This window comes from Poromitra crassiceps (genome assembly GCF_964638095.1).
Source record: "Poromitra crassiceps genome assembly, chromosome: 1".
Taxonomy (NCBI): Eukaryota; Metazoa; Chordata; class Actinopteri; order Beryciformes; family Melamphaidae; genus Poromitra; species Poromitra crassiceps.
The window spans coordinates 35,949,782-35,962,176 of NC_139623.1; the positions used below are offsets into that span (position 1 = coordinate 35,949,782).

A 12,395-nucleotide genomic window follows, 5' to 3' on the forward strand; every position below is an offset into this window, starting at 1 on the left:
TATCTTCAGAATATTCTGACACTGAAATGGCATTTTTCAGACAGACAGATCAGGAGAAAAATAAACTTGATCAAGACCTGTCTCTCTCAGCAACACACTCCCGCGAGATTTGGCAACAGGAGCGATTAGCTAAAGCTAAAGCTGGTAGGCAGATTCCGCTTTGCTTGTTTCATGAATCAGGCAGAACCTACGTGCTAGTTGCCCGTTGGCTGTCATGTTTACAGTGAGTTCAAATACAACTTTTTGGCCCCGACACAGGAGACGTGAGGTGACATATCAGTCAGGCTCATAGATTGTATAATAGATGGATATAGTGAGTGTGACATCACCCATTGGGTTTTTATGGAACGAAATGAGGCTTGAATCTCCCACTTCCTGCTCATCGTTGATTGGTTGAATGGATTAATTCTACACGGAAGTACGGGGAGAGAGGGCTGTTAAAACACTAGTAGAAGAAGAAGGAGGAGGAGGGGGCGGCTGCCGGGGGAGATTCCGAATTTGTCTCACAGGCTTGAACTGACTGCCATCTTGTTGTTCCCTTCTGGTTGCTAGCTTGCTCGCTGGCTGGCTGGTTGCAGTGGTGAAATGGTCCAGGAAAACAAATATAATAACTTTTAGCCCGAAGGTATGGCCGAGTAGCAGTCCAGCCAGCCAACCACAGTCTTGTCCGGGGCCTGGCCAAGAGACCATGGTGTGGTGTGAGCCTCCAGCCTGCTAGCTGCTGCTAAGCCTCCACAAGGTAAACTGCTATTATACTTATTATATCTCTGGGCAAACTCTAAACTTTATAACTGAGGTGGATTTGATCGTGCACTTGGTGCTCTGCTATGTTGGACTGTTTGAGTGATGCTCATGTTTGTAAGCTAATGCTAGCTCGATTAGCATCGTGTGCTAACGTAAACATGTGAGCAAGGTGGTGAGCACCGTTGCTATACTGTAACAATGACTAACTGAAATTTGGTGGCGTTAATATTATAGTGATTAATATAACACGGTGTCGTTTGTTTCTTGAAGGGATGGCCGCCGGAGTACCATGGTGGAGCAGGAAGAGCACAACACAACAGAGGCACATTGTCCCCTGGTCAAATGATTTGTGAAAATTAATGCTACGTTTTGATTCCCATGTGCATATTACTGTGAGAATATTGCTGATCATCAGTTGTTCAACCTAAGATATTGCAATAACATAAGCCAAATGCTGACAATATAATGCTGACAGATTTGAGACTTGATAGGGCCATAGAAATCCTCGTTCACAGAATGGAACGTTTTGTGGTGATAAGCTGTTTTGCAAATTCTGTCAACATCAAGCCAACGAGGTAAGCTTGCCAATGTAACGTTGCGTAGCCGCGACAAAGTCCTTTATAGTTGCGCGTTGCGGCTAAACGTTACATAACACTGACAAAGCTGTTAACTTGTAAACAAGCAACTTACATGACAAGCAAGATGCGGTGAGGAAGAGGGGATGACTCCTTGTCATGTTCCAATAATCCAATAGATGACCGACCATAATCATATTATGCTAAACAAAACTCGCATCCAATAACGTTAAGGCGCTGACAGGGTTCTTTCCCGTACTTACTGGGAAAGTGAAACCCACCCCGTTGTCTGTCAGACAGTGGGGGTATCTTTCAACAGGGTTTTTAGAAGTTCTTCTTCTTCTGCCGTTTTATTCTTCTACTGAACATGTAGGTATTTTGACATTGACTAAAGAAATAGTCAGAAATAGCGCCTAGTGGCCGCTTTTAGATAGGATTCCAAATTAGTGCTTACATCAAACACATCAATAGCAAATGCTAGATAAAACAAATACAACAGGTGGAGGGGTTGGTGGGAGTATTAGGCTACTCCACACATGCGCTCGGTTTACAAACTTGTGTACAATAAAGATTTAAAGTGGGGGGAAATGCCTTTGCCCTGTCAAACAGCTGGAATACAGACATCTGAGAGGGAGGCGCACCCCACACTTTGAAAATCACTGCTCTAGAGTAAAACCTTTTTGTGTGGATTGCCTAGATCTTATTAAATAGTGGACATTTATTCATTCCCACTTATTAGACACTATTTCTGATGGTAAAAATAGTGTAAAAAGCAGAATTCAGACAAATTCAAAGGGAAAAAACAGAATTTGGGATTTGTTGCTTTTTTTCCCCCCGTTTTCGTATTCGTACCGAACCGTGACCCCAAAACCGAGGTACGTACCGTACCGTGGCTTTTGTGTACCGTGACACCCCTACAACATATATTTCGATATAATTCAAACTTAAAGAATGGTTCATTTTCCACCATGGTAGGTTGGACTGCTGTGAAATGGTTACCTATATTTGTGTCAAGTGTTGCTTGGTAGATTATCTATATATGCCTAATTTACCAGAAGACATATTCGTGCAAGACCTTAGGCTATGTTGAGTTCTATCGATCTGATAAAGTATGTTTTCAAATAAGGATGACAAATTGCTGAGCTTGGCGTATACAGTATGTATGTATATATATATATATATATATATATATATATGTGTGTGTGTGTCCTTACTCTGCTTGGGTGGTGGGGGGCCTGGGGGGACTTCCTGGTTGGGGTCGACAGGAGGCTCGGGGGTCAGGCAGTCAAACTGTTCACGGCTGATCAGGTGGACCTTCTTGAAGTTCTCCACCTCTTGCTGAGAAACCAACAACATCCGGCATTAATGAGACTGTAAGTGGGAAAACCTCTTCCTTACCAAAAATCAAATTGATAGGAAAGTCATTCCGTCATGGCTTATTATTATATCTGGAAACAGCGTGCGCTCCTTTCTAGCGTCCCTCACCACGCCCGCTGAACTGGCAGTGCTCCTTCCTACCTAGTCTCAACGCCACACCTATGAGAGTTCTTACGCTGATACACTACGTTACTGCATGCTGCAGATCTCTCTCTCGGTCTGGGACACTTTCCCTCAGCCAGCTGGGGTCGGAAGTTAACCGTTCACTTTGCCAGTGATTGGCCTGTTGTGGATTCAGTCTTCCCCAATCAGTAACGACTTTGCGATCAGACGACAGGGGAGGCCCAGCCCATTTTTCGAACCGCTCTCTCATTGGTGCTATGACCTGCCACCCATTCAGTTTCAACCCCCCTAGACCCGCATCGCACAGACTCATTTATGTAGTACTGTATGCGGAGCGCAGCGATTCAACGTAATATTTGAGTTTGGGGAGAGACTACTTCCTACCATGCCATACTCCATCCTCGTCATCATTGCTCATTTCTACCGTGCCTTGGTGGTTTGCCCTCAAGGTCTCCCCTGTTCAACTGTCATGTGCTTCACGCATGAGCAGTTGAGCAATTGTGCGCCAGAATCGGCCGCCCAATTATATGACTAAGTTCAGGCCGAGGGGTAAAATGCTTCAGTGACAATGCAAGCTAATATGCAATATGGCTGCAAGTGCATTATGGCAATATTTAGATACACATGCTTAAAATGATTTGTTTAACAGAATTAAACTGTATGTTTCCCAAAGAAAACAAAATTACACTAGATTGAACCATGATTTGGGATGACAGAATCTGATCTTCCGTGTATGTAACCAACATTGATCAAAAATGACGCTTTTTCAATAAAAACAAAAAACAAAAACAAAACAAAGTAAAGACAACAGAAATGTAAACAGATTTATCCATAACAGACCTTTTCTGGAAGAGTTTGGAGGCTGACATACAGCAGCAAAACATGGCCATTAAAAACATCTTTTTCACCCTCATGTTGATTTCAATAGTGCCAGGCTCTCTACACTGAGCAGAACAACTACAAACTACCTCAACACAGGGTTATATGAAGAGACTAACCAGACAGTCCACCAGAGCCCTGAACCTTCCCCAAAGCCAACACCAGCTGGTAACCAGCTGTTCAAAACTCCTGGTAGTGATCAACTAACACATTAACTATTCACACAGAACAAGCGTAGGGTACATATCTCCCAACTTTTGATTATTAGTTCACCAAGTTAATCAAGTTAAACTCACACTTTCCTCCACATTGAGCCAAGTGTCCCGGGATCTTTGAGCATCCATCTTTGTTCCCCCCAGAAGTCCGTGTGTCAGACCCCACAGGCCGAGGCCTTGTTCGTGGGGTTTATTTATAAACGAGTGCCCTCTGTTCCACACACGGCTGGATGTGTGCCTGCGAGCACGTGAAGGTCCCACAAAGAGCGCAACAATAACACAATAGGCAGCGGTGACTGACAACAAAAACAAAAAGATCTCCTCTCCTGGACAGGAGCTTTCTGTTCTGTGGGGTTTGCCATATCCAGAAACAGCTCTAACTAAAGAATAATATATCTGCACATCATCCAGCCTTGGACAGAAACACCTCCAATATGACAGTGGACATAACGTGGAAGCTGTCAGAAGAGGCTACCTTGAGTTATACAGTTAGAGTTAGGTCCCTATATATTTGGACATTGGGCACAATCTTCATCATTTTGGCTCTATACATCACCACGATGGACTTGAAATTAAACAATCAAGATGTGCTTTAACTGCAGACTTCCAGCTTTAATTTGAAATCAGGTGAATGGTGTAGGAATTACATTACATTTTATGGGACCAAAATTGCATTTTAAGGGACCAAAAGTAATTGGACAAACTAACATAATCATCCAATTCTGTTCTGAAGCATTTGGCTGAATATGAGCAAACAACATTGCCCGAAACACTTAAGAATGAATCCCTACCCCCATTGACAGCAAACTAGTTGAGAAATGCAAAACGACCTCCCGTGAATGGTAAGATTAAGTAGCATTAGACGTTTACCCATGACCTCACCTTGATGGTGGCATACTCGGGCTCGTAGGTGTCGTCCCACAGGTCCTGTTCATAGTAGAAGAGCCCGTCGTTAATCACCTTGACCAGCTCGCCGGTCAGTTTTGAGCGGGACACATGCTGCCCTGTGCGGTCGCCCCCCGGGTGTTTCCTGAGGTAGGGCGGCGTCTGCGTGACGATGAGGATCTTGTTGACGTCGTGGTCATCGATCTCGCCATCCGTCTCCTCGTCAGACCAGTCGGTGAAGGTGTTGCGGCGTCCGTCCATCTGCTCCATCTCCTCGTCAAACATGAAGTCCAGCTCCTCTGGCTCGTCCTGCTCCGCTCCGTCCTGACCGGGGTGACAATCAGAAGAGTTCAGAAATCATTAGAAAGAGGTAATCAAACATGATTACCTTTTTGGCCACCACATGACACTTATACCTCTTTCACACCAAGGGTCCAACCAGGGTTATTCCCAGGTTTGATTTTGGGTATGAAAGGGTTAACCCGGGGTGCCTGCCTGAATGGCACCACCCAGGGTTGCTGCTATCTGTTATGCTAATATGCTAGGCTAAAGCCACTTTTACACAGAGATTCCGCAATATTGCTGTTACGACGGCCCACAATGAGGCCCGCAACGAGTCAGCGTTGCCTTTTTACACAGAGGTAGCATCATGTTTTCTGTTCCGGCGCCTGCGTGTCAAACAGCTGCAGTCTGCTTTTAATACCGTTATCATCGTCATCAATATAGACCACTTGGTTTCTACGTAGGCTACAACTGTTGCCATAAAGACGCCAGACACTTCACCGAGAAGCTGGTGAATCTTGTCACATTTTCAACGCGGATTTGAGACAAAGAACAAACATACAGGCGAAGGACATCATAGCCATGGATGAAACTGCGGTGTGGTTTGACATGCTTGGCTCAACTACAGTGAATGTGACAGGTGCGTAATTATGGCGGGGCTTGATTGATGCGCTCTTTAAAGTGGAAATTTGTTGCCCAGCAGCACATTTGAGTTCTGAGCTTTTTCTTTTAGTTTCTGATGATTTTTCTACATCAAATGCCACAGGTTTGGTCCAATGATTCATTTGATAATTGTCTGTATCCATTTTTTCCCCCTGCCAGCGTTCTCATCAATGCGCGCAGCTCGGCAGCCTGCAACAATTAAGCTGCCTTCACATGATAAGCAATCTTCTCTTCTCTCACCGTGAGGTAGAGAATTTTGTCTACTAATGTCAACATTGTTTGAGCATAAAATAGCCTAACCTACTTACTCATAAACTGTAGGTACTAGGGGTGTCACGTAGGGCTGTGAATCTTCACTGGCCTCATGATTCGATTACGATTCAGAGGGCTACGATTCGATTAGATTACGATTATCGATGCATCTCGATGCATCTTCAATCGATGCATCACTTTTTTCCCCAATACATGATTTATTTTTTCTCACTTTCTTTTAACTCACTGTGTGGCTACTTTTAAAATAAAAGTGCATTTGGAATTGCATTGTATTATGATCCAAATAAACAACTGCATGTACTTCCATTATATTTTATTCAATTATTTAATTATTTATTTATTTTTAAATAATCAATTTTTGACATTTGTGAATCGATGCAGAATCAGAGTAACAAAAGCAAACAATTTTCACAGGCTGTGTAAAAGGGGCTTAAATGTTATGCATCTCTCTCGGGTTGTGACCCGAGTCCTATCTGACTTGTCATGACCAGGGATTAACCCGTGTTTACTGACCTGGTGTGAATTGACAAAAGAATGGGTTGAACATATGAAAGTGGTATATTAGTCACTCTCTGTTATTCATTTAAATTGTGGGAATTTTGGTTGATAAGGATGGGCTCATACACGATGGATCGTTACTTTGTTAAGCACTTATTTTATTTCATAATGGACAGAACATTTTTGGCCCTCCAGCCTTCATCAGTGAATAGTAACTATTATTTTTGTCTTTCCTTACAGGGTCTCTACAGGGTCTCTAGCTAGCAAGTATGTAGAAGTATTTGGGAGTCCAAAGTTGGGGTTCTGGAGAGAATAATATTTAAGACGTAGTAGGAAAAGTAATAAGAATGGCTTTACCAGGTTCCTACATGTTTTCTTACACACCTTATTGCCCGACGCAGCGGGGGAGGTTGAGGGGCCGGACTGGGGCACCGGGGAGCGAATCAAGTCTTCCTTCTCTTTCTGCTGCAACGAGGGGGTCTACATCAGTCAACCAACACCGGCCACAGAGGAGGGAGGAGGAGGACATGCAAACAGACAGATGGAAGAATGGATAATGAGGTGGAAAGTAAAGAACAAGATGAAGAGAAGGCCAAATGAATAGGCAGAGAGAGGAAAAGGACACAAACAGCAGCAAAAACAAAAAGTTAAAAGAAAAGGATGGTGCATCGGACTGGCACATGGTGAGCAGGCTGTGCTGAAGGTGAGAGGGATAATTGAATACACCCAAGAATATCATAATCATTCAATGGGATAAGGGAAATCATAAATGGTCTCCGACAAGTTCACGTCATGTACATTCACAGTTAACGACTTCAGAGCTACAAACAGAACTGCAGACATCACTAAGGCCCATAATGCAGTCAACTCTCTTCCTGAAACACTCGTCACCTTCACCTCCTCTCCACTGACCTTGGGTCTGGCTGGGGAGGGTCTGGGTCTCTTCTTGACCTCAATCCAGGACTCTGAGTCCAGGTCTGGGAGGCTGGCAGACAGGCCCTTGGGCATGGTCTTGAGGTTGGAGATATCCGAGTCCATCTTGGTGTGGTGTTTCACTGGTGTGGAGGACCTGGAGGAACCTGCAGCACACATAAACTTAAATAAATTCATTTTTCAAATGATTATCTCTCAGGCATTATTAACATACAGCGGAGAGTCAGGAAAGATGAGAGAGAGTGACATGCAACATGGGTCAATAGTGTGACTTATCATGATGCATTGACTGCTAACTAAGCCATCGATGATGAGATTAGACAACTAATCACAGTGTTGCTATCAGATGAAATGTAACTACAATTTCAAATTTACCCAAGTGCAGCCCTAATAAAACGTTGGGACAGATGACTTGCCATAGTGTTTTAAAGCTTTTTTTAAGCTCAATAATTATAACAAGGGCAAATTCAGCCCCAGACCACATGCGGCATGTGGCAACCGTGGGGGCAGGCATCCCTGGGTTGTGGCTCGATGGGGTACAGCCACGGATGGAGTGATGCAAAGTTGTGGCAATTGTTATTCCATGTAATTTGTGTTACTTCTTGTATAGTGTCATGATGAAAGCAAAGATACAACAGGGTGAGATAAAGCCAAGGATACATCGCCCCACTATGAAAGTAGCCTATAATACAGTGTGTGTGTGTGTGTGTGTGTGTGTGTGTGTGTGTGAGTATCCCCCTACAATGATGATCACAGGTACCCAATACATTAGATGCAGGGCGCATGATGTTGCCCCCATTCACTTCTATAGTAAACTTTGGTTGACTAATGAAGTTCATTTCGAAAATATAACTGAAAACTAGAACGACCGCACCGCAGATTTATGCCTCTGCCATTAGTTCATTCTCGAGTCCAAATCGCTATTTGAGACAAATTGGAAGAAATTCCGTCAAGGCACTCCTGAGATGTTGCGTTACAGAGCTTGGAAATTGGGTGTGTGAGGTCACAGTGACCTTGAACTTCGACCTTTAACCATCAAAATCTAATCAGTTCATCCTTGGGTCCAAGTCGATGTTTGAGGTAAATTTGATGAAACTCCGTCAAGGCATTCCTGAGATATCGCGTTAACAAGCTTGGAAATGGCGTTCGAGAGGTCACAGTGACCTTGGCCTTTGACCACCAAAATCGAATGAGTTCATCCTTAAGTCCAGGTCGATGTTTGAGGCAAATTTGATGAAATTCCGTGGAGGCATTCCTGAGATATCGCATTAACGAACATCAGACGGACGGACATACGTACGTACGGACGGACATACGTACGGATATACGTACGTACGGACAACCCGGACACATAATGCCTCCGGCCTGGCTATCGCCGGCGGAGGCATAATAAAGACTTGGTTTTTCAACCAACTCAATGATCATGTTGTTTAACACCTTACTCGCTATAGAAAAGAGACTAAGACCCAATCCCAATTCTTATTGTTAGCCCTACCCCTTGTTTTTGAGTGTCCCTCACTTTGGCCCTTGCGCTTCAAAACGGAGCAACAAGGGGTAGGGATTGAGAAAAATCACCTAGGAAATGAGACACCACTCATTACTTCATCATTTTGGCCAACTGTGATAAAAAAGCTATTTGTGGTTCAAACAGATTGATTTTAGTCTGCAGATTCGCATAGATACACTGTTTTGTCATCATATTGCATATTACCAGAAATTAATTAATAATTTTGTTTGATAACTTACTAATATTTGAATTATACTATTTTATTAGTTGACTGGTTTGCTCAGGAGTAACTGGAAAACATGATAACATTATAGGCTAGCCTACAGTATATAGGATAGTATAGCATAGCCAATTCAAATTGATTGAGTTGATATTGTAGCTCCATAATATTCTTTTTTGACATTTTATTCTGGCAATTGGGTTACTTCATAATCGGGACATAAAACGATCCCATGTGGTTTTCGCTGGGTCGGGTGTCCAAAAATGATCTGTTTTGTAGCTCCATGGTGACATTTCTGGGTTCCAGCTTTTGACACGGATCTGCTTGCAGCTCGGCTGGCAAATCGTCGCAAAATACCTATTAACCAAAACAAAACCAAACATACCACAGTAACGTCCGCTAATTCATCAAAAAACAAATTCCACACAGCCAGAGCATCCTGAGTCCTTTGTATCGACATTAAACTCAGAAGTTGACGTTTGTTTGTAATGTCTGGCTCATTTGTGGCTGATTAATAGTGGTTTTCTTTCAGCCCTTGGTGTTTAGCAGTGGCTGTGCTGCTGCAGTCCGTGTGTGCGTGTATGTAGGTGCGCTCGTTGTAATTGACGCTGCGTCCCAAGCGGGCGGGGTCAGGCGTATTGAAACACGCCCCCCACCCCGCGCTTCGGGAAACGAGAGTGAAACTCATCGAGCGTCCCCGAGAGTGAAGAGCGTCCTTTCCATTCTATGACTGAGTGATGCCATTGAATTTCTCGCGTGTTGACCAGCGTGCTAGCGCATGTGGTAAAAATCATATGACATGAACAATTAAAAAGCCATGGAAATTCAATAGTTTTCCCCTGGCAATTGAACCAATACATGATCCAGCAATTACCTGTAGATTAATTGATTTCTAATTGTTCCATCCCTACTTAAACTAACAGATGTGTATGTGCTTACCCGTGGCCTTCTCGACCATCTGCCTGGGGATGAACTCGGGGCAGTTGATGAGCTGGGAGAAGTCAGTCTGGGCATGGTCAGGCACGTTCAGGCCTGGCAGCGGCCATTTGTCTGGATCCACCTTACGGCGGATCTTCATGTCTATCACCTCCACCTCCTTGCTGTCCTTTAAAGCCTGGAAGAGGAGGGAAATATGACACTGCTGTCAAGTAGGGCATTCACGACTAGTGAATTTTACTAGTCGACTAGTCGTCCCTAAAGGTAGTCGACTAACCGTTTTTAATTTTTTTTTAATAAAAAAAAAAAAAAAAAAAAAAATTATCTTTAAGAAAGAACATGAGGTATTTACACGACATACATGGACTATCATATCCCATATCCCATATCCCCCACAAAGAACATCAAAACACAACAAAACAAAACAAGAAAACTGCATAAGATACACAATAATCCAAGAACAAACAAGACTATTGGACAAACAACCAAACAAAAACAATGCATTCAGCTCCTATCCTGATAAGCCTAATGACACTGGGGTAAAAAGTTCTTAAAGTCAAACTCTGTATGTGGTTGCCATATTTTGGGGATGTCTAAGAATCTGCCTTTGCTCTTGTAGTAAATGTTATCCAACGTATGGTAGCTTGAGAGTTCATTCCACCAGTGAACTACAGCTGGGGGATTGGATGCTTTCCAATTTAAAGCTATGCATTTCCTAGCTGCCAACAGGGCAAGATCTATGTATTTACTTTGAATGCATTGTTTTTGTTTGGTTGTTTGTCCAATAGTCTTGTTTGTTCTTGGATTATTGTGTATCTTATGCAGTTTTCTTGTTTTGTTTTGTTGTGTTTTGATGTTCTTTGTATGGGATATGGGATATGATAGTCCATGTATGTCGTGTAAATACCTCATGTTCTTTCTTAAAGCAGCTACGAGCAAGATTTTCGATTGTTATTAAACAGTCTAAATGTAATATTGATGCATCACATCTTACCTATAATAGTAGCTGAGAGCAAAGCCATGTGAATCGGAGATTGCTCTCTTGATGATTATAGAGTCTGTGTCTGTCTTCCGGCAGGTCGGATAGACCAGGAAGTGAAACGAAATGGTTTACGGCAGCTGCCTGCCTTCAACCGTTTCGCTCTGCCTAGCAACAGACCATAAACATGGAGAACGCCATGCAGGGGCTTGCTACTCTCGCGAACATCTCTCGTTATATTCTAACAGTTTGTTTGGAAGTAATTTTGTTATTTTGTGGTTATGGCCGAAGTGGCTGCCGCAAACCGTTTCATTTCACTTCCTGATCTGCCCCGGCCGCAGACAGACTAATCGTCAAGACAACACTGGCCGATTCACTCGGGGTTCAAGCCAGACTACTCGGCGTTGGTCTCATCTACTATTAGAGGTAAGATGTGAGGCATCGATATTTTTTTTTGCTAAAACGACTAGTCGACTACTAAGCACAGTGTCGACTAGTGGTTTTACTAGTCGACTAGTCTGTGAATGCCCTACTGTCAAGTGATATTTAGTGATTAGTGAAACATTGGCAATCCTAGTGTGTTCATTATAAGTGGGATTAGGAATGTCTCAGCGCTGCTAAGGAGATAGTATGCACTTAAATCTGTTGCATTTAGCTGCATATAATTTATGATTACTTATCTTAGTTTACAGCTGCAACAAACTCATCTTTTAACTTTTTTGTTTTCCCCTGCTTTTTCTCCCCAATTGACCTATCGCTAAGGCCCACCCCCCGTGCTCACTCGGACAAACACAGGGCAGGCTGACTACAATAAATGGCAGCCGTCACTGTCAAAGTTATATCCCAAGAGGCTCTAAACTTTTTGAGGCCTGATATCATCTAGAAGCCATCAGAAAATACTTCACTATGCCATGGGGGGCGATGGACAACATTTAAAGCTATCAATAAAAATAAATGCGATAAGTGCATGGAAACGGCTTTAGCGAATCTTTAATCAAATGTTTTAATGGAGGAAGACAGCGGGTGGGCATACCAGGCGACTCACATCCAGAATTGACATTCACTTAAGAGTAACCTCTCTGTGGATTATATAGCCTATATGCCGAATTGAAGAGTGGCGTCTGGTAACCTATTTCATGTACCTCTGTATAATCAAGAAACTTTAAATAGTGTAGATGTTTTTCATAGCGAGACAACGGCACGCACGCATGGGTGGTGTAGCAGCAGATCAGCAGAGGCATCGCCTCCAGCTTTTAACATCATGTTTTCCTCCTGGATCTTTTCTCTTTAGACTACCTCACATTTA

At 43.2% G+C, this 12,395-nt stretch overlaps 1 protein-coding gene across 2 annotated transcripts in view; it reads right to left on the bottom strand.

Annotated features, from left to right (window-relative positions):
* The window catches only part of larp1 (La ribonucleoprotein 1, translational regulator), a 149,648-nt gene that overhangs the window by 23,331 nt on the left and 113,922 nt on the right, over positions 1-12,395 (bottom strand). For both annotated transcript variants that reach the window (XM_083647755.1, XM_083647754.1), the window contains 5 exons: positions 10,114-10,288; positions 7,427-7,593; positions 6,899-6,994; positions 4,796-5,122; positions 2,534-2,657 (listed from right to left, as the gene is read on the bottom strand). In XM_083647755.1, the coding sequence (XP_083503881.1) occupies positions 2,534-2,657; positions 4,796-5,122; positions 6,899-6,994; positions 7,427-7,593; positions 10,114-10,288 (889 nt within the window). The remainder of the gene's footprint in view (positions 1-2,533; positions 2,658-4,795; positions 5,123-6,898; positions 6,995-7,426; positions 7,594-10,113; positions 10,289-12,395) is intronic.